This window comes from Pyrus communis, chromosome 1 (assembly GCF_041283825.1).
Source record: "Pyrus communis isolate YQ-2024b chromosome 1, ASM4128382v1, whole genome shotgun sequence".
NCBI classification, from domain to species: Eukaryota; Viridiplantae; Streptophyta; class Magnoliopsida; order Rosales; family Rosaceae; genus Pyrus; species Pyrus communis.
Genome location: NC_142565.1, coordinates 10916189 through 10942664, shown reverse-complemented (window position 1 = coordinate 10942664; position 26476 = coordinate 10916189). Strand labels below are relative to the sequence as shown.

Genomic DNA, 26476 nt, shown 5'->3' with positions numbered 1-26476 from the left:
CTCTCTCCCCAGAGACCCACTCTCTTCACCGCTTGTTCGGGCCCAATAGGGACTCCCAAACCCCGTCACATAACCCTTCACATCAAATCTGAAACAAACCCACCAACCCATAAACAAAATCAGAAAGATGCTAAAAAAAATTGCAAGTAAATGCAAAATAACGAGAGAGAGATGTCGGAGATAGCGAAGGAGATGGAGGCGAGGGGTTGAGTGTCGATGAGGGGAAGGGGCTAAGGGAAGGGAAGGAGTTGGAAGCAGGGCTCTATAAAATGGTTCAAATAGAAGGATTTGGGTTCCGGTTCGGTGTCGTCTTCGGCGGTGGGTCTCAGTTAGGGAAGGGGAGATGAAGAAAGTGGAGGAGGAAGAAGGTGGGTCGAGAAGGTGAAGAAGGAGGAGTGGTCTGGGGGCTGCGATGGTGATGGGGAAGGGTTGCAGTGGTGATGGGAGGAGAGGGAGGTGGGTCCCGGCTGGCGGGGGGGAGGGGGGGTAAAGGTTTCTGGGTTTGTTTGCAGAGGTGGGTTTCAATTTGGTTTCTTAAATGAATAAAAAATTATTTTTTTTTGCCAAGGGACACGCATTTGGCAGCCACGTCAGCTTTTAACGGATCAATGGATGAAAAATGTAACGGAGGTACTATATTGAAATAAAATAGTAGTCGAGGTGTAATTTACCCATTTTTAATTGTACTAACAAAGAAATAAAAGTAGGAAAATTTTAATATATAGTTCTGAGTATTAATAGAGTATACGTGACATGAGAGGAAGTAAAAAAGTTATTAGCATTTCTCTTGGTATTAGTTTTAGCTATGGAATTGACTTTTTTTTTTTTTTTTTTTTTTTAATTACAATGTCCAATTGATAATACCTCTTCTTCCTCCAGTCAATGGTTAAGCTTGCTGCTCAAGAAATTTTAAATTTCCCTCCCAAATGCATGTGTCAAGAATGTAAGCTTAAGGACTATTGAATTAAGAATAATTTGTAATATTGATAGCAACAAAATAACAATAAAAGTTAATGGAAGACAGCCAGACATGCGGGTCCAATTGAACACCCACATTAAGATTGCAAATCTTTTCCTTGGCAGACCAATATTTAAGCCTAGTCTAAAAGCCACCGTAAGAAATGATCCTTGTCTCTTTGACTATTTTAGGGTTTCCAAAAACCCTAGATACATGTTTCTTCTAGGTTTACAGAAACATGAACAAAAAGAAAAACAATCCGAACTGTTTGGTAATCTGTTTACAAATCTAGATTATGTTCTTAAATATATAGTCAAGTAAATCCATCCTAAAAAGAAAACCAAGTGATCTCTATGATTACAAAATCCTTAAAAAAAAACCTTTTGCTGCATTTTGAAGAATTGACACAAATTCTCGAAATTCCCAACTAGCTAGTAATTAATCTACCAGTACACACGAAGTCAAGTTGTTAATTCTCACTTCCTAAATATTATTTGTATAAAAATAGGTTGAATAATACGTTTGAAGATAAAACTATATTGATAACTAGTCTCTCTAACATGTATCGTAAATAACAAACTCACGCGCTCGAGACATTTTATCATAAGTGCTTCATGCAATGTATATTTTCCGTATGTATGCTTCCAAAAGTCTATCAAACCGTCTTTGATGGATTTTTGATAAAATAGTTACGAACAAATCAAGCTTATAGTAATAAGTTACATAAAGAAGGTTGGCGTACCTAATTAAATTGGTACAGAGTAATCTAATAAAATATTTTTCATCTAACTTCTCTCTTTACGTATGATAATTATCTACAGAGATCGATATACATTGTTGATCTATCCAATTTAAAATCGATAAAACAAGACTGTTCATATGAATCATATATTGGTTCTGGTTCAAATATGCTTGTATGAATGTGAGTCTGCACGAGCATAGATTCTGCAGAGAGGTCAAGAGACCGATAGAACTAATTAGTAAGTCTCACTTTGGTTTTTGTCATGATTATAACAGGTTCGCGTGCTGTTGTCAGTTGAATTTTATTTATTTATTTACTATCTGTATATGTTTTGCGTGTTATGGTACTGGAGGGAGGGAGCTGGAAGGGGAGAAACCACGTACGGCATCAAATTAAACAACGTTATTTTTGAAGAGGACGCTGCATGTGTATGAGAGCACAGGGGAATTGGACTTTACTGTTTGTACAGAGTCATTAATAAAGCAGTTGGCAGAGGAAAATGGCAAGAACAATTATTGTACTAAAATAAGAAAAATGGAAAGGAAAAGAGAGACTGAGATTTTCATAACATAGATGAGCAGGCAGGCAGGCAGCTGATAGGGATAGATGCCCATCGATGGATCCATGCGTGGGCGGCAGCTAACATGCTGCTTCTGTATACTTGCTGGGAAATTTCCCCTTGCCGGTCAAGCTAAAGATGTACATTATGTGTGTTTTTTTGGAGTAAGACAACACTTAATAGAGACTTTACGAGACTTGGATTGCCAAACAATAACGTGATACATAAAAGATTTTGGGTTCCCCACTCGTTTTTTTAATTGATTCATGTTAGAATTCGCTTAATTTTACCATCATATTGTATCAAAACATACAATAATACAATGTCAGAACAAACAATACATGTATTTTCGTATCACTTAATATAGATGTTGTGTACACTTTCCCTATTTTGTGACGCAACACAAAGTAATCAAAAGGGTTACCAATGTAATCCCTTGAAGAACAAGTCTGGACTCCACTAGGAAATTGAGAGAAATCCCAAAGGGTTTTATTTGATTACATTGAAACAATCAAAGACTTTAAATAAACTGATTACAACTCAAGTGACTCAAGTAATTAAAATGACATAATCAAACGGCAACTCAAAGGTTTGATTTTTATTACTAAAATTAAAACGCAATTTTGGAAGTCTAACGACTTAGGATGACCTTAAACACGACGGGCTCATGCTATACCATAAGTCTTGTTATGCTCGCAATTAATTTAAAAAATAACATATAATTACCCGCCTAATCCTGACACCAAAATATTTCTCATTGCCTATTCTAGCTCCATATTAGTTGAATCCAATATTTCTCAGTTTTAATTCTTGTTTTCCAGAATTTGAAACATTTTATTTTCTTTATACTTCTTCGTCGGAATTGACCCATATTTTGTCCTAAATCAAACTCCTCCACTTGAAAGGAACTTGACCTCGAGTTCTCCTTGAAATGATCTTGATAGCTAGTAGACAACTCTTTTGTTAAGCAAATAAATTCCACTTAGGTGGAATAATCATGAAATTAATTTCGTAAAAAAGATTAAAATATGACAATCAATAATCAAAATATGTTTCTTTCCCCAGTTTTCTTGTTTGGCCAACAATGAAATTTAACTCCAATTTATTAGATTGTTGATTCTCCAAAGTCAAAACAATTTTGGAATTATTCATACCTTAAATTTCTTGAGTCTCCACTTGTGAATTGTCATGTCTCAGAAGATCTTCTTCAACAAGATTCTCAACAAGCAAAATTACTTGTTTTTTTTCTTCCACATTGACCTCCACCTTTTCTTGGCGTAATGAAATATCAGTCTCCACCACTTTAGCTTGTTTTCTATTGATTGCTTGACCCATCCTTTCCAAATACAATTTGTAGAAATTGGAAAAGAATTGCTTAACAATTAGTCGTTTCAACCAACGCTAAGCTTTGATAGGATTTTTTCCTTGTTTTCACCTAGACTCTTGCATTTGATCCCACCATAAATGCACATCACCATCTAAACAAGAAGCAACCATCTTCACCATTTCCCTTTTCGAAACTGTATTTTGAAAAGTTTCTCTATATCCTCTACCCACAAGAGAAAACCTTCAATGTAATCACTTCCCAGGAAAATAGAAATATCTTCAACATCAACTAGATGAGGTTGGCTCGGGGCAATTCCCTCTACGCACATCGCATCTATTGCCAAAACGTCGCGATCAACGTCGCTTCTTCCATAATCGATTGTCATTAGAATGGGGCAAATCCATGCTCTGATACAAATTGACGCAACTCAAAGCAATCAAAGGGGTTAGCAACGTAATCCTTGAAGGAAAAGTATGGAATCCACCATAGAATTGAGAGAAATCCCAAAGTGTTGTATTTGATTAATTCTTGAAATGATTCAAATGACTCAAGTAATTAAAACGACATTAATCTGACAACAACTAAAATGTCTGATTTTTATTATGGAAATTAAAATGTTGTTTTGGAAGTTTAAACGACTTCAAATGGCCTTAAAAACGACGGGTTCATGGTATGGCACGAGTCTTGTTATTTTCAAAAATGACATATTACACACCTAATTTTGACACCAAAATATTTCTCGCTGCCTATTATCTCTCTATATCGATTGAATCGAATATTTCTCAACTTTAATTCTTGTTTTACAGAATTTGAAAGATCTTATTTTCTTTATACTTCTTCGTTGGAATTGACCCATATCTATCCTACATCACTTTGTGTGTATAATTATTGTATGTTTTATGCATGGTGTAATAAGTTTTTAATACTTTACATGTTTGTAGTCTACAAATAGAATGTAGCCCAACTTCTTTAAAGACATGTAAAGTTGATAAATTTCCGATGCTAGAGTTTCTTCACATCCCTCACACAATCCCTCATGTGAGGAAAGTTTATAAGTCTAATATGTAGACAAAACAAAATGAGTGACTCAGAGCATTCACATATAGGGCAAATTCTCTAATACCATGAAAAAATTGAGGTTCCTCCCAATCAGTGATATGATGAGGAGCTCAGGTTCTTATAAATGGTAACAAAGTATGAGAATTGCAGAAAAAGAATGGTTGTAGAGAAAAGCTTTAAGGAAGAAGAGAAAGGATCAAAGAAATGAATACAATCCTTTACTATTGATGAACTTGAATCAATTATAAACTAGCTCATTTCAGACTTATATAGAGCTAGAGAGAGACTCAGCTCCTACGCTAACCAATACAACTAACATCCAGACTTTTAACCAAGTCTAACAACCTTCTAAATAATTTTTGATGACTCAGCAATATTACACTTCAATGATGACATGGCAAAGTGAACTATATTCAACATTGCTTGCTAAACCCAAGTGCAGGTGTCACGTAGCAGTATAAACTCAAAGTCTGAGTGTTGTATTCCTCAAAGAGCGTTGAAAAAGAATGCAGAATTATCAAGACTGAAACAAAGAATGATATCGAATGAGATGTAACTTATAGAAGAAAAGTTCAACAATTAAAAACACTAAAGCGTTAGGGTTCCACCTGCATACAACTATGCAATTTCACTATTTTGATTCCTTTTTATAACTCAACTAAGATACCAACAACAAGTGATCTCAACCGGAAAATATAGCAATTAAGTTTTCCTCATATAAAACTTCTTGAAAAGTGATTTTCATTGTAGATAATCAAAACAAAACGCCCATTCAATTTCTTATAGAAGTAATCCCAAATATAATTTGTACCTGCGGCAACAAAATATTAAGAAATTACTCCGTCCAAATCATACCAATCTACTAATTTATTCAATTCACTAAAAGCATGAATGTGAAACAAAACTATAGGGAAAACATGATTAAACTTATGAATCATAACCAACATTCATCAATTCGAAAATAGAATAAATAAGAAATTCCATTGAAAATCCACAATGTAAAATTGACATTAAAACTCTGAAATAGAATCGAAATAATAAACTACATACTTGTAATATAGGTTCCCCCCCTAGCTTTAGCTAGGGAGATTAGTTCTCCATAAACTAAATAGAAAAAGAAAAGTCTAAAATTATGAAAGAGCCGGGCCCCTTTGGAAAACAATCAAATGGAGATTATATGAGCTACTGCCGCAACCAACTTCCCTTCGTATTCTTCTTGGATAATGGTCATTGATAAGCCCATTATTAATATGTTAATGCCAATCCCCATAACCCTCTGAATAATGGTCATTGATAAGCCTTAATGCCATATTGAAATGGTAATGGCTGGCCGTTTGTTTTTCTTCTTCTTTGCCTTCTCCTTTCTTCATTTCTTTTCGGTAACTAACATAGAATTAATCACCAATTTATTGTCTTGTGCCTCACCCTTTAATTGCCTTGCAACATTCTCATAGTCTTGCACATTAACATTAATATAACATCAGTCAAAAATTAAAACAAATTAGATATAAAACCTATTTGACCAGTTATACGTGATAAAGCACAAATTTGATAAATTACTAGAGAAAAACATGTAACGGGTATAATCAAAGCGCATTAGACATGCACTTTTGAGCAATTATCAAACATCCCCTTTCAATCTCAACTGGGATTTGCCAGCTTGAGATTGTAACAATGTCGAATAAAAGATGGATTGTGTAATCCATTTGTCAATATATCTGCAGTTTGATCATCAGTTGGAATGTACAACACCTCCAAGTCTCCTTGTTGAACCATTTCTTTCACAAAATGGTAGTCTATGTCAAGATGTTTTATTCTTGAATGAAACACTGGATTTGCACTTAGTGCAATGGCTAACATATTATCACAATGAATACTTGGTGGATTTGTTAAAAACACACCTAAATCCTTTACAATATTCTTCACCTAATCAATATCAGCAGTTGTGTGTGCTAGAGCCTTGTACTCAGCCTCAGTGGAGCTTCAAGACACTAAGTTTTGTTTCTTAGATTGCCATGAAATAGGATTGTTTCCTAGAAACACCACATATCTAGTTACAGATCTTTTGGTATTCAAGTCAGTTGCCCAGTCAGAATCCGAAAATGCATTTAACCGAGGCAATGTATTTGCAGAATATAGAACACTACTGTCTATTGATCCTTGAAGGTACCTAAGGATTCTTTTAATAGCTCCAAAATGAAACTCAGTAAGGGAAGACATGAATTGGCAAACTGTATTCACTACATAGGCTATGTCTGGCCTGGTGAAAGTCAAATACTGCAAAGACCCTACAATACTCATGTACAAAGTGGGATCAGTCAACAAAATACCCTAAACCAACTTTATGAGTATTGGCAGGTTTACAGGACTCTAAACCAGCTTTATGTATCATAACCTTGATATATTTGGATTGGTTAACAAATATATCCCCATTCTCCTTATACTTTATTTGTAATTCTAGAAAATAGGCGAGTTGTCCCATGTCTTTCAAATCAAACACCTCAGATAGCTAATCCTATGTATCTTCACAGAATTTGAACCGGTTAAAATTATGTCATCAACATATAACAAAAGTATGATCATATATGGTCCATCTTTCTTTACAAACAAACTAGTATCAGAAGTTGAAGCACAGAAACCCAATTCTCCTAAATAGCTTGTAAATTTTGAATTCCAAGCTCTTGGAGCTTGCTTCAATCCATATAACGATTTCACTAGCTTGCAAACATGTGTAGGATGAGATGCATCTATAAATCACTGGGGTTGCTTCATATATACCTCTTCTTGTAAATCACCGTGAAGAAAAGAATTTTTAATATCCCGTTGTCTCAAACCCCAATGATTTATAGCTGCTAAGGCTAGAACAATCCTAATGGTAGTGTGTCTTACAACTGGAATGTATCCAAGTAATCAATTCCATGTTCTTGGGAAAAGCCATGAGCTACAAGCCTTGCTTTATACCTTGAGACACTCCCATTTGGGTTTTTCTTCACTGTATATACCCATTTGCTTCCAACTATAGCCCTATCCTTGGGAGATGGAACCAAAACCCAAGTTCCTTGAGCTCTAAGAGAATTATACTCCTCCTACATAGCTTCTTACCAATGTTGTATAGTAGCTGCCTTTCTAAAAGATGAGGGTTCTAGCATATCCAAAATTTCAAACACAAAAGAATAGCCTCCAGTAAAAGAATCTTCCTCAATGATTTGTAATGAACTAAGCTTTGGAAACAAAGCAACTAGTGCATTGTAGTTCTTCCTTTCAATAGTGCCACTTTTTAATCTAGTGACCATGGGGTGATTGGATATAGTGCCACTTTTTGAATGTAAATATTCTCAATCATTTGAACTACAAGCCTTTTTAATATTCATTGGTTGTTTCAAACCAAATGGAACATTGCATCAATAGCATGTTTACTTAGCTTAAACGAAAAATGAGTATGCAATAAATAACCTTGGGTTAATCCAATAATTGATTTTTTAGGCATGGCCTACCAAAATCTAACACATTTGTTTCATTCTTACAAACGCTTTGTAAGTAATATGGAGCTTTCCTCTCCTAATCATAAGAAGAGAGTAAACGATTGAAATTCAACAATCAACCACTCACTTGTGAAAAATGATATGTGACTTTGTGAACTCTCAACTTTGTACAAAGACATTTCTTTCCTCTAAACTTCAATAGTAGCCAATAATATAAATTATATACAATACAACAAAATGGCTCTTCATAAACAGAAAGTAGAAAATGCCATTTGCTTCAACCATTTGTTACTCTTCACAATTCACATGGACAGAGCATAACATATGAACTTTTGCTTTCTCTCCTAACTCCAAGCCTCCACAACAAAATCATACATCTCAACATTGCAAACCCGTAAGTAGACGCACCTTTTAATGCTTGATCATCTACCAACCCTCCCAAAGAAGTGTTCTATTTGCAAGCACCCTTGGGACTGTACACTGTTTGTTTTAGACCCCGACTTGAACCGCTTTGTCCCCGGTGCATTCTCCTTGTTATCCTGCAAAAGTAAACATATCTACATGCTTAACATTTCTAACAACATTGAGTGAATCACTCTTGAGTAGGTACAAATATTTCGAGATGTGAAAATTTTTGTCCATGGGCATAAAGGATCAAACAACTCAATTTGAAAGGAAACTTGATAAGAGTACCAAAAATCAAAATGACAACAAATAGAATGAAAACAAGCACATGAACCCACCACTGTTGAATGATTCAGTGATCTAAGAACTTTGATTCTGCCACCTCTTCCGTCAGCTCCTACAGCAATCAAATTACCAGAATCTGCACTTGGGTTTTGCCTTGATTCTGATCCCTTGTTCAGACCCCGCTTGCACCATTTACCTAAAAACCTGTTTGTTCCATCAGGCCCAAGCAAGCCACCAGAAAAACATACATCCCCTGTATTTTGAAGATAAATAACAAAAACAAAATTAAATCCTCATCTACTACATCTTCAGAAAAAATGTTACTCATTTCATGATATCTTTGCACAGTAAACTCAAAAAACTGCATCAATACCTGTTCCGGGAAGTGGTTGTGGCACAGGAGACTCCTTTCTAATGTTAAACATGGGTTGATCTTGTTCAACATCATCAAGAATCACAACATCGGCAGCAGAAGTCCTGGCAGTATCGTTACAAGTAGGAGTTTCTTTCCTAGTATTAGAAACTGCATCTGACCTCAACCGAGTGCACTTCTGGTTAACAACATCCTCATAGGTTGGTTCTTTCAATTTGGGATTTGAAAGTCCACGCTTAGCTGTAGAATGTTTTGAAGCATCTTTATCTCCTAAAGAGTAAGCATCTCTTACTTTATCATGAACAGTGTTGCTTGTACCATCTTTAGTACAGCTTAAATCCATATGGTCAGTGAAGTTTGAGTTTTCTGTTTTCCTATGACACAATAGATCATTTTCCAATTTTTCAATTCTATCCAACTTACGAATGGCTGCATACGGATGTTTTCTTTGAACTTCTGATGAATTGTTGACAGACACTGAATTAGTGTTACATCTTTCACCATTCTGCATAATTCCTTCACCCCAAGTTGTCTTTGAAGCTTTTAAAGCCCTCAAAACTTCATTATCTTTTACTTCGACAACCGTCTCCATTTCTTGTACCCTCGTCTGATAATGGCCAAAAAAATCACTAAATCAAGTTCCTCTCATGGACTGAAATTCAATCAAGATCATCCCATCACAAACTTACCTTCATTTTTTTAATCTTTTCTTTAGCCTCCTGCTCCAGTTTTTTGCTTTCACGAGCTTCTCGTGCAAGACCATTGTATTTGTTTATCAATTCTTTGTAATTCCTATTAGAAGCATGCACAGCAAATAATGCAAATTAAAACATCAGAGAGAAAAAAGTATACGAGGATGAAATGCAAGGTGACCGCTGTTTAATTTTACTTGAGACAGAAACACTCAAGGAAATGCTCCATCCATAAACGTTAAAGTAAATTTCAAGATGTATGGCTGACCTTTTACTCATCTCCAAGGACTTTCTTAGAATATCTATCGTGTCTTTGGTGTTGGCTCCATTACCAAGAGTGGAAAGCTTTGAAACCTCATCTTCATCCAGATCTAGATCAGATACCCTATAATTGCAAACCACGTAACCATTTTAGGAACAGAAAAGAGACCAAGTACTTAAGAGACTCGATTGCCTAAACTAGCCTTGGGCGTTGGCGAAAGTGGTGAAGCATGTGTAGGGTTGAGTAAGTCATGTGCAAATCATTCCGAATAACAAAATGGTAATGACCACTTGAAAATACAGCTCATAGTGAAGATTTACTCACAGTTTGAATGCTGCAAGCTCTTTGGCCAATGCCATGTTTCTTTCTTGCAACCTCAAACGCTCCATAGTCGATTTATCAAGAGCCTATGAAAAAGTTGAACAAAACTTCATCAAAATTTATTTCTTATTAATCACTCATCCCTACAAAATATATACTTAACTAAGAACTAAAGTTAATAGTTTACCTCAGTTTTCATCATAAGCTGCAGCTGCATGTATGCTTGTTGTTTTAAGGCTTCATTTTTCAAGACCACTTCTTTCTGTGCCACCTCCTTACATTGACAAAGCTGACAGAAATATCTCCTCATGAGAACCACATCAATAAGAAGCAAAGCTTCTATACTGCACAAAATATATCACTGAAGATCCAGAGTCCAAGTATTTCTATCATCCCTGACCTTTCATCAGCAAAGAAAATAAACCATACCTTCATAACCTTCAATTCGATTACCAAAGAATTTAAATCACCGCTCCTATGCAAGGTTCCTCTTTCTCTACGAAAATACCAGAAACTAAGATATCAAACCTTCTCTATATTCTACCTTTTCCAACAATATCGTCTAAAATATTCCTTCCGATTATGGATTATGTTTCGATTGTTATAAATACCTCCATTAAGCAAACTATCCTATCGAATCACAGAAAACTGCCAAGTTACGAATCATCAAACATTCAAATTCAACTCTCTAACTGATATTATAATTTTTGTGATTTATTTCTTTAGTTCAATTCCAAAAAGTAATCGAAAAACCAACCATTATGTGTTACCATTTCAAGTAGTAGGAGACCAATTAACCAAAGTCCTAATCCAAATCTTTATTTGATTTCCCCCAATTTCTTACACACCCAACAAAGCACAATGACAATCCAATACCTCCTCTTTGAGCTCCTTAAGCTCCTTCCCCTGAAGATCGAAAGCCAAACGAATTCCCAGCTCCGCCACCTCCAACCTTTTCACCTCTCGACGCAACACCTGGGGATCTTCCTCGCATTTGCTAATCGGCCTCTGAGTCGCATCCGCCGCGTCCCCCACCGACTGAAAATAAAGCCGGCCGGCATCCTTTTGCTTGCAATTTTGTTTGCACACCGGGCAAGTGTACTTCTTCGTCCTCGCAGAGTACTCGAACCACTGTTGCAGGCTAGGGTTTCACACCCAAGACGTCGCCGTATTAAACATCAATTTCCGAACAAATGCATACATTGAGATTAAACAAACATACACAAATTGAATACATATATACATGTAGAGAGAGCGAGAGAGAAAAGAGAGGGGAGAGAGAGAAAGATAGACCATAGCTCGTGGAAGACATGGCCGCAGATGGAGATGGATTGGAGATCCTCAGAAGTGGGCTTGAGGTCTTCGTAGCAGATTGAGCAGATTGTTTTGGTGAAATTGTTGGAATCTGCATCGGCCATCTCTCTGGTCTCTAATCTAGGGTTTCGGATTTGACATTTATTTGTGTCATGGTTTTGGAGGGCCGTGCGTGGAGCCAACTGAGCGGGAAGAAGATGGAATTGGAGGGAGGGGGAAAATCAAATGCAAAATTTGCAAATTACGAGAGCATTAATTCTAGTCTAATTACAACTTATTGTTTGTTCAGTGTCTTTCAATTCTATTTCAGGCTGGTTTAATTGTGCGTGTTTAACTTAGATGACTTTCCGTTGTCATTCTAATTTCCTAAGATTTGAAGCGTCAAATTATAATGATCAAATTAAAAGTCGTGGTTGATGTGGTAATTTAAAATTTTAATGGTGAGTTTCTTATTCAACTAATATTTCAATTAGTAAAAAATTTGTTGAACTAAATTTTTTACTAATTGAAATATTAGTTGAATAAGAAACTTACCATTAAAATTAATTAAAAATAAATTTTGAACAGCCCGAAGGTAGGAACCATGTTGAAAACTGGGGTAGGATTCCCCAGTCCAAGAATAGCATTATAGCCATTGTCCGAACCAATTGTTCCCTCGTAACTGCATCAATGCCTTTCACATTCTGCATTGATGTCAAATTTGTAATGTGTTTTATCTTAAAACATCTGATGCCTAGGTTATACTTTTAAAATATCCCCGAGTACGAATTTTTTTGGTGAAGGTCATTAAACTCAACATATTGAAGTTTTTAGGTATTTACTAGCTTGTTCCTCATGTGTTTCATCATGTTAGTCTTTAGTTCAATTACTGACGGATACATGCTCTTCGGAGATTTAGATTGAATTAAATCACAATATCTGAAAAACTTACTTCATGCTTACTAAGTGATCTAACTTTAAAGAGGATTGAGCTCCCTATTTTAAAGGTGTGCTATCTTCAAACTGTACTGTATTCTCTTTACTTATTGCACGTTTCATTACACGTCTTTTTCTATTCTCAACACTTAAGGGAGGTGAGCAAATATATTTTTTATGAGGTTTGTGAACTTTAATCCTTCAAGAAGATTAAAATTATATAAAAATCTGGTGTTAGATTGAATATTGATTTTAGTCCCTTAATGTGCACTTAATTCAAATTCATATCATATTTTTGTTTTTATATTTAATAGATAACTTATTTAATGTTATTACATTAAATTTTAAATTTATTATTATACACATTTTAATTACTTAATTTTATTTAACTTTCTCTAATTAGTGTACCTAAACATCTGTATCATAATATATTTTACTAAATTAGTGTACCGAAATGCCCGTACCTAAATATATTGTAGTGAATTAGTGACATATAAGAAAATATGTAAAAACATAAGTGCACCAAAAATATGTAAAAACATTAGTGACACAATATTTGACAAGGAAAGCTAAACACTTAAGACTAGACTTTACAATCTCCCCTTTTGGCTTTCCTTGACAAAATACCCCAAGAGATATGTAATTTGAAGAACACAAAAATTAGATATGCAATGCAATTCTCAATGGACAAATCTTCAAGGGCATACACAAACATTAACAATGAGATTAACACAAGCTCATAATCATGCAGTGACGTGTCAAGGTATGGGAGAAAGGATTTGTGAAAGCCATCTTAAAATCATAGATCAGAGCACTTAACCAAAAAGATATGTCAATTTTAACCAACTTTTAAAAATTCATTGACCTTAAGAGACAACACTTCTTACATAATATAAACAAAGGACATGATGCACAAAATAAGGCAAAAGCCTTGAATGAAGGGAACACATTATGTGAGACTTTGAGTGAGACACCAATCAAGTGAAGCCAAGGTCATTTGAGAGAAGGTGTAAGAACTTGTTTCAGTTGCAGATCATAAGGAATTTGAACAACTGCTTCAAATACAGTGCCATGAAGTATCGCTTGTGGAACCTCGATATCCACGGGTTTATTAGCTAAATGGCCATTGGCACATACAATACGATCAGTCACTTCTCGTGGATTTTCATAACCTGCTGTGCAAAAATGGCATATGCATTTGAAAGGAATGCTTGGGTTAGTATACATATCATGAGCAATACGGAAATGGATCGAGGAATCTCTTTTTTTATCCAAGAAAAGGTATTTTTAGTTCGCATGGTCCAATCATTGATCCAAAAACTTTCTACAATAAAATTAAGTAGGTCACTATTATAGTCCCTTGTCTATAATTTTGCTATTTACTTAAATATTAGATATAAGTAATTTTACTGGAATATTGGAGGAATCCCTCGTGCAGGAAAAATAGGACTATTCGAAGAAGCTGGAGTGGGTAAAACAATACTCATTATGGAATTGATCAACAACATTGCCAAAGCTCATGGGGGTGTATCCGTATTTGGCGGAGTTGGTGAACATACTCATAAAGGAAATGATCTTTACATGGAAATGAAAGAATCTGGAGTAATTAATGAACAAAATATTGCGGAATCAAAAGTAGCTCTAGTCTACGGTCAGATGAATGAATCACTAGGAGCTCGTATGAGAGTAAGTTTAACCGCCCTAACTATAGCGGAATATTTCCGAGATGTTAATGAACAAGAAGTACTTCTATTTATCGACAATATCATCCGTTTTGTTCAAGCAGGATCCAAAGTATCCACTTTATTAGGTAGAATGTCTTCCACTGTGGGTTATCAACCCACCCTTAGTACTGAAATGGGTACTTTACAAGAAAGAATTACTTCTACCAAAGAGAGGTCTGTAACTTCTATTCAAGCAATTTATGTGCCTGCGGATTTATGAACCACCATTCTAAACTACGAAAAGATTGATGTATGACCTAAGAAATGGAATTTGAGACATTGAAACACCCCATGACATTGCATAAAAGGATACTTTTGAAGAGAATTTCCCTTGAGCTATGATAACATATTATTGAAGTAAACCCCCCTTTGTTGTTTTCGATGTTCCTATACTCCTTTTTTTTTTCTTTTCTTTTGAGGAGACACAAAAAGAAACAAGGGAAATGACACTTGGTTTAGATTACAGAGTAAGTAGAGTCACTACCAATCACATAGAACCAAAGCAAGTCTTAACACAAAAATCACCTCAAGGTTTGGATGATGGAAACATGATTTTTTTAGAGGCTATCAAGACAATAGGGAGAACTTTTGACATCATAGTGAACAATTATCCAAGGATAATCCAAAAAATATCACGAATGTATAACAATTAAGATAAGCATATAAAGGGACAAAACATAGGTATCTGATGAGCATTCTTTGTTGCCTGAACAATGCCACCTTGATATAAAGCCAATCATTTAAATCATTCAAGAGTTTAAAGTACGTGCATCTCCATGACCTGTTGAATATCAAACTCCCACAAACTCCCCAGAATCCAATGACAAATCCAAGCCCCAAAGTCACATAAAATCCAGGTGTTATAATTGACAAAATATGGCTTCACAACCAAGTGAACCATCTATATGGGATTGGTGAAATCGGGCAAGTATGGTCCCCAATGCAAAGGCGGTCTTGCTTAGTTATGTGAGTGGACATATAAATGACATGATGTTTTAAATTGACACAAGATTTTCTCGTAAAACCATAGCTAATAAACCATCTGCATTGGGCTTTCTAAGACTTTTGGGATGATACATGCCTGAGTCTCCGCTGATATTCAGTGACAAAGTGATCTGAAAATATTTGTAGGGATGGCTATGGTCCATGTTACATTTATAGTCTGATTAGCCCAAACAGGGAAGGAAAGGTAGAAAAATATTACAAACCCAACAAGCCCATCAACAACAATATTTTGTTCACATCTCTTTTACGTATGTCAAGAAAAAGATAAAAGTGCTCTATTAATGCGAGATTTTTTAAAATATATGACATGTATGCCTAGCATACGGGTCGTGTCTATCAAGTTCGTGTCGTTTTCATGTAACACCTGTTATCTTAACGAGTTATGTCATGTCACACTTGTTATCTTAACAGGTCGGGTCATGTCATACTTGTTATATATATATTTTTATGAGGTTTTTGAACTTTAATCCTTCAAGAAGATTAAAATTATATAAAAACTCGGTGTTAGATTGAATATTAATTTTAATCCCTTAATGTGTACTTAATTCAAATTCATATCATATATATATATTTTTTATATTTAATAGATAACTTATTTAATGTTATTACATTAAAATTTAAATTTATTATTATACACATTTTAATTCCTTAATTTTAGTTAACTTTCTCTAATTAGTGTACCTAAACGTCTGTATCATAATATATTTTACTAAATTAGTGTACCGAAATACCCGTACCTAAATATATTGTAGTGAATTAGTGACAAATAAGAAAATATGTAAAAACATAAGTGTACCAAAAATTCCGCAAGTAACTATATGATGCTAAACTAGTGTATTGAAATATCGGTACCTAAATATATTATACTAAACTAATGTACCGAAATGTTTGTAACTAAACATATTTATACTAACCCAATATACAGAAATGTTCGTACCTAAATATATTGTAATAAATTAGTGGAAAATAAGAAAAAATGCAAAAACATAAGTGTACTAAAAAATCTCTACGAAAATATTTTCTTATATTAGATGCTTACCATAATGAGAATTAAAATTTATAATATTTTCATAAAATTTAAATTCATTAAATTATAAATAAATAAAAAAGAGACATTGGATACATATGCTAACATTAAATAGAATCTAGAGACTAAAATTAATTTTTAATCTTGTATAAGACATTTTTCTAAACTTCATCTTATTTAGATGTTAAAATCTAGTTCTCTATTTTTTATTTATTAAAGATAGACTTTCACCTTATTACGTGTAACTATTGTATAGGCCTTAAAATGTGTGGGTTTTTTTTACAAAAGAGTAAAAATAAAGGAAAGAAACAAAAGTGTATTTCTTATTCTTAATCAAAAGCAATGTTCTGAGCAGGAGGGAGAGAGGGGAAAGGTCGGCGAATCAAATAAAAACAACACGAAAAGCCAAATAGAAGCCTGGGGAAATATAATAAAACTAAGAATGTAAAGTGTCAATTTTACCCTCAAATCGTTACACATTTGAATCGCACTATATGGGTAAAACCGTCAGTTGAGTAATCGAATTTTCGTTGTAGTCTTCGTCTACGAGCGAGCTCTCTCTCCTCTCTCTCTCTCTCTCTCGCTCTCGATCTAACCCAAGCCAGACCCAGCGAAGAAGGAAGAGGCAAACTCTCTGATATTCTCTCTCTCACTTTCTCGCTCAGTGAAATTCGAATAGAGGTATATTTTGGATTAATTTAATTATTTTTTGTTTGATTTTTTTTTTTTTTTTTTTTTTTTTACAAAGTGCAAATTAGGCATAGTAATTGTTGGTTTTTTGCTGAATGTGTGATGGAAAGGTAGAAATTTGTTTAGCGGTTTTTTGAAATTTTATGTGGTTCGAATTTTGGAGACCCTGTTCTGACAATTTGAGCTCTGAATTCTTCGAGGTGCTGGAGCTGTGAATCCAATGGGATTTTTTTGTAATTTCTTATTCCATGTGTTTGGTTGGTGAGAAAACAGAGGAGAATAATGGAAATTTTGAAATGGAGTTATCAGCTCCAGTATCTTGCAGCTGAAAAATCCATCAAAACTAGAGAATATGTGACTTTTTAATTAGAAGAAAATGATAATTTTTAACATGTATTTCTCTTCTATAATTCAATTTCAAGGCAACATCCATTCATTATCTCCGGCATTTATTAACTCTTGGGTGTTTCTGCAATGTATTCAAAATTTAAATGATTCTAAGTCATAGTTGAACATTTGAGTTTATAATTTGAAATTTTGTCAAAATTGAATGAATTAATTTGCTTTTCTGGGTTTTAAATTATGGGACTTTAGAAATTCATTTAGTTGCAAATTTACAATGATTGGCTCCAAAATTTGACGTTAGAGATAAGTAGCTTATTCCCTAGATGCAGTATGTTTTAAAGAAGGACCAATTCTTGTTTCTTGTGATTAGCAAACACGCACATTCCTATTATGCTTGAGAGTGGAGTGTATTAGATGTCTTACAGTTATGTTTGTTTTGTGATTTGAGCAACAAAACTTTGGTTCTCGAATCAAGATCGTTGTTAATTTGTCTATATAATGGATGGAACTTTTGACTGGTGTTGGCTTTTTTGTGAGCTCTCGTGGCGACTTTATTCATTCTGCTGCTTTGCTGATTTTTCTTGAACCAGATGAAAGAGAGTAGAGACAAGAGCGATAGACGTTCAAAATCTTCATCTGTTAGCTCACTTCCACTCATCTTGGACATAGACGACTTTAAGGTGAATAACAGATAAATATATCATACATGTTATGTAACTTTTGTAGTATACCTATTATGAACTTGGCCATCAGTGTAAACTAATGATTGAAATTCTTTGAAATTTAATTTGTAGGGGGAGTTTTCTTTTGATGCATTGTTCGGTAACCTTGTAAATGAGCTGCTTCCTTCTTTTCAAGAAGAAGAAACAGACTCATCTGAAGGTCATAGCAACCTCAGTGGGAATGATTCTTTACAAAATGGACATATGCGAGTACCATCAGATGCGGCAAAATTTGCGCAAGGACTTTCAGACCCTTTATTTCCAGAAGTAGATAAGATATTATCTCTGTTCAAGGATTCTTGTAAAGAGTTGGTTGATCTCCAGAAACAGGTATGTCTTGGGATAGTGTAGGTATTGGACTTACAAAGTTATGTGAAGTTTTTTTGAATTTGCTGATTCCACCTTGTCTCCCTTGTAGATTGATGGAAGACTCTACAATCTTAAGAAGGAGGTTTCTGTACAAGATTCTAAGCACCGCAAGACACTTGTTGAGGTTAGTTAGATGAGAGCGTATATTTTACTATTATATTAAGAATATGGTGTGCACACTGCACTCCAAGAAGAAACAGAAGTTTTTTCCAGTTGAGATGTTACTTTCAGAGCTAAAAATATCATCGTTAGAGTGTGACATGGATATCGGGGTTGAACTTAGTACAGTTCTCTAAGCTGGAAATAACAATTACCTGTTGAAAAATTTGAATATTATTGCAACTCATCTTTTGTAGATTCCACCTATCATTGTGCAATGAGTATCATATGTAAAAAATTCCATGGAATTTACATATATGCTTCTTGTTCATGTTTCGATAAAAATGAAGGCTTGCGATTTAAATTCTTTTCTAACATTGTCCTCCACCAATCTTAAGTGAGAATATGCAAGTTTTACCCATGTGAAGTTAGGATCTAAATTCCGAAAGTGCTTTCAAAACATTAAATGAATCTGAGTTGAACAGTGAATCACAAATTTGACTGGATTGTTATGCATATTATTTCTCAGCTTGAAAAAGGAGTAGATGGCTTGTTTGGTAGCTTTGCCAGGTTGGATTCACGTATATCAAGTGTTGGCCAGACTGCTGCAAAAATAGGAGATCATCTGCAGGTGAAGTCTTGTCCTATGCCTGTTTAACAATGCTTAACATCTGAAGTTGTACTTGATATCTATTGTGCCATCATTTCATTAAATATTTGTTAATTTGTGTTGTGATTATGTTGGTTTTTCTTGTCAGAGTGCAGATGCTCAGCGGGAAACTGCTAGTCAAACAATAGAGCTTATAAAGGTAGTCACTGTCGATTTAGTATATGCTACCTTTTATTTATAAGAAGTTAGCACCATGTTGACTTTTATTCTTTCAGTACTTGATGGAGTTCAATAGCAGCCCAGGCGATCTCATGGAACTTTCACCCCTGTTTTCTGATGATAGCCGTGTTGCAGAGGCTGCTAAAATTGCACAAAAATTGAGTAAGATGGCATTATCATCTCCAAACTCTCTAGTTATTTTGCCAAGGAACACTATTTATGAGTCTCTCTCTCTCTCTCTCTCTTCCCTCCACCTCTTACTCACTTTCTGAGAAAGGGGATTAAGGACATTTGGAAGTAGCAGTAGCTGTGATTCATCTTGAGGATATGATCATGATATATGTTTATGTGGATGAAGCCCGAATGATGTTCATCTGATATATGTAGATATGTTAAGACCTAATTCACATCTGGAGTAATTAGGTTCAATGGGCTGAAGCTGTGAGTCCTGTGAAACCCTATTATATGTCCTTTCGGTATGTGGCCATCTAATGTGAAAAGGTGTTTGTACTTCATGAGTGTATACAAATTATTACCGTTCTCCTTAATGAGTATATAGGAGCCCCATAGAATTGTAGAAGGAGCGATTTAATCAGTGTGGTATCTTTTAAAACTGACTTGTAATTATGGTAATATCATCCTTTATTCTGAAAATGGAGATAAAGTTGTGATAAACCTAAAGGTAATAAGGTTATTTTACCATGGTTGTATGCTCATCATAGATATAATAACCGTCCATGCTTCTGTCAATATTAGGGGCCTTTGCTGAGGAAGATATTGGAAGACAGGGGATATCTGTACCATCAGGCAATGCAACAGCTAGCAGAGGTTTAGAAGTTGCAGTTGCTAATCTTCAGGACTACTGCAATGGTATGCTGTCATAAAAGTATTAAGCCTCATTGGAAAATTCTCTATGCAATCTTTAGAAGAAGACACTATGTTTCCCTCATCACTTTCGTTTCCTTGTTCTTTTAATTCAAAGCTATGGATGGCACACCTCCTTAATGATTTTATTGTAATCTTGAATCCTAGAAATTAGTTTCGGAGGGAAAGATTTCTACAAATTATAGTGATTGAATCTGATTAGAGTCCTTTGCTTCTAATTTTGAATAGAATTGGAGAACAGATTGCTATCTCGTTTTGATACTGCATCACAGAGAAGAGAATTGTCAACCATGGCAGAATGTGCTAAAATATTATCTCAGGTAATCACTGTTTCTGGACCTAGTATATCATTGTATCTAGAATTTAACACCAGGGACTCCTGGCCACTCTCTGTCTCATTAGATCTAATTACATAGTGAATCAAATACCTCTTTAGTTTTTACAAATGAATCCCTTTGCCTTATTTTTTTATATTTAAATTGCGATGCAGTTTAACAGGGGCTCTAGTGCTATGCAACATTATGTGGCAACACGTCCAATGTTTATTGACGTGGAAGTCATGAATGCAGATACCAGATTGGTTCTTGGTGATGAGGGTTCACAGGCTAGTCCTAGCAATGTTGCTCGTGGACTTTCTTCCTTGTATAAAGAAATCACAGGTTTAAAGAATGTCATTAATCTAATACAAGTGGTGGAATTCTTCAATATATTTGTTACATCTTGGTTCCTTGTGCAGACACTGTACGTAAGGAGGCTGCAACAATTATGGCTGTCTTCCCTTCTCCAAATGAAGTTATGTCAATCTTAGTTCAGGTACAGAGAAGGATTTAATTTTATCTTCTTATTTTTATCTTTTTGGGTGAGTATCTTTTCTCACCATACTTGACCCAGGGTAGCCTCACCAATCCCGTTCTGTGCATGTTGTGTATCATATATATTACAAGTGCCTAACCCTTTGAAATCAGGACATCCATATTGTTATAATGATGAGAGAGAATGTTTATTAGTATTTTGAAAAATACACTATCCTTTTGTTTTACATCTGGATGATTGAATGCAATGGTGAACCCATATTTGGTTTATATAACACATGTCAGTCTTAGAAGAGATTGATTCTGCTACAACTGGGTTAATAGTGGTGATAAGAAATCATACTTATGGGTTCCATTTTGGTTCCCTGATAATGCATTACTGGATTTATTTCATCTGTGTAACTAGTTTTCTTATGTTGGGTGCAGCGAGTGTTGGAGCAGAGAGTTACTGCTTTACTGGACAAATTATTAGTGAAGCCATCTTTGGTGAATCTACCTCCCATGGAAGAAGGCGGACTTCTATTGGTGAGTAAATTACTCTGCCTGTTTCCTTCTCCCCCTCCCATCTCTTGCTTCATCACCAAATGCTATTGGACTAGAAATCATCTCTTCATTTAACTTATATTTGATCTGAGGCTGCAGTATCTTAGAATGCTAGCAGTGGCATATGAGAAGACACAAGAACTTGCTAGGGATCTACGAGCTGTGGGATGTGGTGACTTGGATATTGAAGGTAATGAATTAACTACTTGAAATCCTTCTTATTGTTTTTTTTTTTATCAATGCGGAATACTTGTGTGGCTATGGTGGTGGGTAAAGGCAAGATAACCATCTGGATAATGTTATATTTGCAAAAAATAAAACGAGCTTGTGGATTGTGTTTGGTAGAAATATTGGACAATGAAAAGATTAATTGGGAAACAAAGATGCATCACTCAAGATGCCTAACACAATATAAGGAACTTTTATTTCTTATTTTTCTGATCCTTTAAAAAAGATTATGAGAAGAGTAGAAATTGCCATCGTGTGACAAATCCTAGGCTCAAAGCTGACATATATTAACTTGTGCTGTGTTATTTGGTGGGAATGTTAGTGGTTTTAGTGTTGGTCCACATTTTTCTGTGGTTGAGATTGCTTCATTGTATTTATCAACTGTGGGATCTTCATAGAAACTTCCTCTGATGGTTCAGGCCTCACGGAGTCTCTGTTTTCTTCTCACAAGGATGGATATCCTGAACATGAGCAGGCCTCTCTTAAACAACTATATCAAGCTAAGGTTTGCATCAAATACATTCGTTCTTGACCAAGCTTCAATTCCCAAGCTCTCTTGGTGCTAACAATGCATAATATGTATTATACCGTGCAGATGGCAGAACTACGTGCTGAAAACCAACAGATACCTGAATCAGGTGGAACAATCGGGCGCTCAAAAAGCACTGCAGTAGCATCTTCCCACCAGCAAATATCCGTCACTGTTGTGACAGAGTTTGTTCGTTGGAATGAAGAAGCCATTGCCAGATGCACTTTGTTTTCATCTCAAGTAATGTTTGTTAGTGATGCTACATATGATTGCTCATTTTAAACTTGTATCTAATTTACTTAGGATCCAGGGAAATTCTTTGCTTAGTAATCTTTTAAATTCTGGAAGAGCATATTTAAAATATAACCTCTAAGTTTTTCTTTGTACTCCATTGTGGTCTATTGTTTCTCCTGTTCTCCCCAATATACGGGTTTACTTGTTCTTTTCTCTTTTTGTATGAATAGGTTACCATGCATTCACAAATGTCTACAATTTTTAACATGGAAAATGGAGATCTGGTATTAAGTATCTCAAAATTTATCTGCATACAGAGAATGTGAATCTAAAGACCAGAGTTATAAGAAAATCATGCTTAAAGTAGCTCTTTCCCTTGTGGATAAGTAAGAAATTCACTGAATTGGTGGACATGTTAGTTGTATGTTACTGCTGATGATTAACCCGGAAGAAAATTTTGACATGCCTTATGAAGCTGATAATTGGGCAATGGGAGAACTCATACTAAGAGTAGTAAAATAGAAATTAAAAATACAATGTCCTTTAGATGGTAAAATTGGGGTTTGAATTGTACTGGATTTTTATTATCAGATCTAATGCCAGTTTCTCAGATTGTTTTTTATATGTTACTGTACAGCCTGCAACACTTGCAGCAAATGTAAAAGCAGTGTTCACTTCCCTGCTAGACCAAGTAAGTTGGTTGCTTAAATTGAGGGTTTGATACTTTGTTTGCTTCGAAACCTTGTTTTCCACTCTTTTTTTATTTTATTTTAATGAAATGCTTTTTTTCTCAATTTACCGTCCTTTTCAATAGACGTCCAGTTAAGATTCCGGCTGGACGAAAGCATAAATTATATATATATATATATATATATATATATATATATATATTAAATATTAAGAGAGAGAAATTCTTGTATGATTTTCACTTTTCAGGTCAGTCAATATATAACGGAAGGTCTTGAGCGAGCAAGAGATGGCCTGACTGAAGCTGCAGCTTTGAGGGAAAGATTTGTACTGGGCACTAGCGTTAGTAGAAGGGTGGCTGCTGCTGCTGCTTCTGCTGTACTTACCTGATCATAGACCTTTTGTTGCCTTCTAAATTGTGAAGTTTTTAAGATAAAATGTATAGTCTGCCCATATGGAACTTAAGGATATCAATGGCTGATGTGTAGGCAGAAGCTGCTGCTGCGGCTGGTGAAAGCAGTTTCAGATCTTTCATGGTTGCTGTACAACGCTGCGGTAGTAGTGTGGCTATAGTTCAGCAAGTATGTTGGTTTGCCATTTATCTAAATGAATGTTGCTTTAAGTGGAATACCTGATATGTTGAACTAATTGGCATTTTCTCTCCAGTATTTTTCAAATTCTATATCTCGGCTCCTACTCCCTGTCGATGGTGCACATGCTGCTTCTTGTGAAGAAATGGCAACAGCTATGTCCAGTGCAGAGGGTGCCGCATATAAAGGGCTCCAACAGTGCATTGAAACTGTGATGGCAGAGGTCAGTTAATGAATTCTAGACTTGTTTCGAATATAGGATGGTCAGCAGGCTTGCATAATTCATGAATTCACCCCATTAGTATCTGAACATATCCTGTATAGGTTGCATGCGTATTTTGTGCTCTGACAATTCCTTCTTGGTTCATTTTTTCCTTTTGTGAAATTCCTATTATCCAGGTGGAGCGGTTACTTTCTGCTGAACAGAAGGTAACTGATTATAGATCACCTGAAGATGGATTTGCTCCTGATCATCGGCCAACAAATGCCTGTACAAGGTACAACAAAAGTATAATTAAAGCTATATCTTAAGGGATTCCAAAAACTGACTCATGTCAATTTGTTTTCTTGGAGGGCGAGCCTGACATGAAGCAAAACCATATATTTAGCTAATTCTACAATGAGTTCTGTGACCAGCGATTTGACACCTTTGTTTCTTTTCTGCTATATGTCTAATGCTTTTTAAATAATTTTCCTGGCCAAATTTTTTTAGTTTGTCTTCTTATGTGATATTTACTATGCAAATGTTATCACTTAATTCCCAACTATTTTTATACTAAATTAATGATATTGATCAATATAGTCCGTGTTTCTGGATGTTGAATAACATTTCTCTCTTCTCCTATCTAGAGTTGTAGCGTATCTTTCCCGTGTGCTAGAATCAGCATTCACGGCACTTGAAGGTCTTAACAAACAAGCATTCCTGACTGAATTAGTGAGTAGTTCATCTGTGATCTCTCCTGACTCTTATTTATTCCATGCCTTTGATGTTTCTTTTGCAACCATAGATTAGGATTAGATTGATACTGTAGAATAAGAGGCATGTGCACTGAATTCAATGAAGGATTGCACGGCCTTGAACACAGCGAGCAATGCTTTCAACTAATAAATGATACTATGAATCATGATTGTATCAAAATTGATATAACACAGAAAAGTGCACAATGATTGCATTATACAAAGGCCATGCTCGTTATATCTTTGTGGTTATGTTGTTAGTGATATTCTCATTTTCGTTACCTTTTTATTGTAATGTGTGTGGTATAAACTTTTTGCGGTTAGCTGCATAGGGTTAGGGAAGTTGTAGTGATTATATAATGATGATGAGTCGTGAAACCTTCACTTTTGAATTCATGTACTTGTGATTTTTTTTTAATAGGGAAGCCGCTTGCATAAAGGGCTGCTAAATCATTGGCAGAAGTTCACTTTTAATCCGAGGTACGTGGACTTTCTCATATTTTTTGTGGCTGGCTAATAGAGTTGAAAGTTGTGCAAGAAACATATCCTAATTCCGTATTTCTCTCAGTGGAGGACTGCGGCTGAAGCGTGACATAACTGAATATGGAGAATTTGTGCGTAGTTTCAATGCTCCTTCCGTCGATGAAAAATTTGAATTGCTGGGAATGTAAGTTTTGTAGAAATTTCTAAATTTTCAGCTTCCATTCATCTTGATTTTTATATCAATGTAATAATGAGCTTTTGTCTGCAGAATGGCCAATGTCTTCATTGTTGCTCCTGAAAGTCTCTCGACTCTATTTGAGGGCACACCAAGTATAAGGAAAGATGCACAAAGGTATCAGTGTGAACATGTTGAACTGTGGAATGCAAAAAACGCTCTTAGAACACACACGAATTAGTAAACCAAGATTCTAGACTTTTATTATTATACTGACTTCCTTTGGAAAACATCCAGAAAGAAATACACTTTTCAGCATGAAATTTTGCGCCGCGTAACATTTCTTTTCTGCTTTGAGGTTTTCTAATTGTGATAAAATATTGATTTGGATGCTGAATCAGGTTTATTGAGCTTCGAGACGACTACAAAAGCGCAAAGCTTGCTGCCAGACTTAGTTCCTTGTGGACAAGTTCTAGTTGATGCGGAAGCAGTACGCTGATTAGATACGCCCTCCCAAATTTTACTTGTCATCAAGCTGTTCCAGAGCTTAGAAAGAGGGCACATCAAGTTGAATTCATTTGGAAGCACAGACGCCAAGCTAGGGAGCCAGTTCAAAGTAACTGGCTGGCTAAGGAGCTCATTGTCGGCGCATTGAATCCAAAATTGTTTGATTTTCTTTCCCATTTTGTTGAGTGTTTATTTTTGAAGGTATAAATGGGAGGACCAGAAAAGATTGTAGTCTTTAGAGCTTTAATTCGTTTGCTAGGCTTGCAAATTTGATTCGACAACATGAGGATATGAATCAAATGATGAATTCGTTGAACTGAATTAGCTAATTTTCGAGGTGCA

At 35.2% G+C, this 26476-nt stretch overlaps 2 protein-coding genes across 2 annotated transcripts; one reads left to right on the top strand and one right to left on the bottom strand.

The window, feature by feature from the left end:
• Positions 1 to 8291: 8291 nt before the first annotated feature.
• On the bottom strand, positions 8292 to 12139 carry LOC137721318 (uncharacterized). Its single transcript, XM_068460418.2, has 9 exons — positions 11759 to 12139; positions 11342 to 11606; positions 10653 to 10754; positions 10469 to 10551; positions 10151 to 10267; positions 9880 to 9982; positions 9191 to 9797; positions 8871 to 9070; positions 8292 to 8666 (listed from the first exon to the last, which is right to left on the bottom strand). Exons 1-9 carry the CDS (start codon positions 11881 to 11883, stop codon positions 8550 to 8552), a joined length of 1719 nt encoding a protein of 572 aa, XP_068316519.2. The 5' UTR covers positions 11884 to 12139; the 3' UTR covers positions 8292 to 8549.
• A 4708-nt stretch (positions 12140 to 16847) lies between these two features.
• Positions 16848 to 26476, top strand: LOC137720524 (exocyst complex component SEC10b). Its single transcript, XM_068459606.2, has 25 exons — positions 16848 to 17131; positions 18076 to 18165; positions 18280 to 18537; positions 18626 to 18700; positions 19205 to 19306; positions 19434 to 19484; positions 19561 to 19666; positions 20261 to 20374; positions 20618 to 20709; positions 20880 to 21048; positions 21126 to 21202; positions 21628 to 21726; positions 21844 to 21934; positions 22392 to 22477; positions 22568 to 22741; positions 23373 to 23426; positions 23672 to 23800; positions 23911 to 24003; positions 24089 to 24235; positions 24412 to 24509; positions 24862 to 24946; positions 25391 to 25449; positions 25538 to 25636; positions 25721 to 25804; positions 26029 to 26476. Exons 2-25 carry the CDS (start codon positions 18076 to 18078, stop codon positions 26105 to 26107), a joined length of 2511 nt encoding a protein of 836 aa, XP_068315707.1. The 5' UTR covers positions 16848 to 17131; the 3' UTR covers positions 26108 to 26476.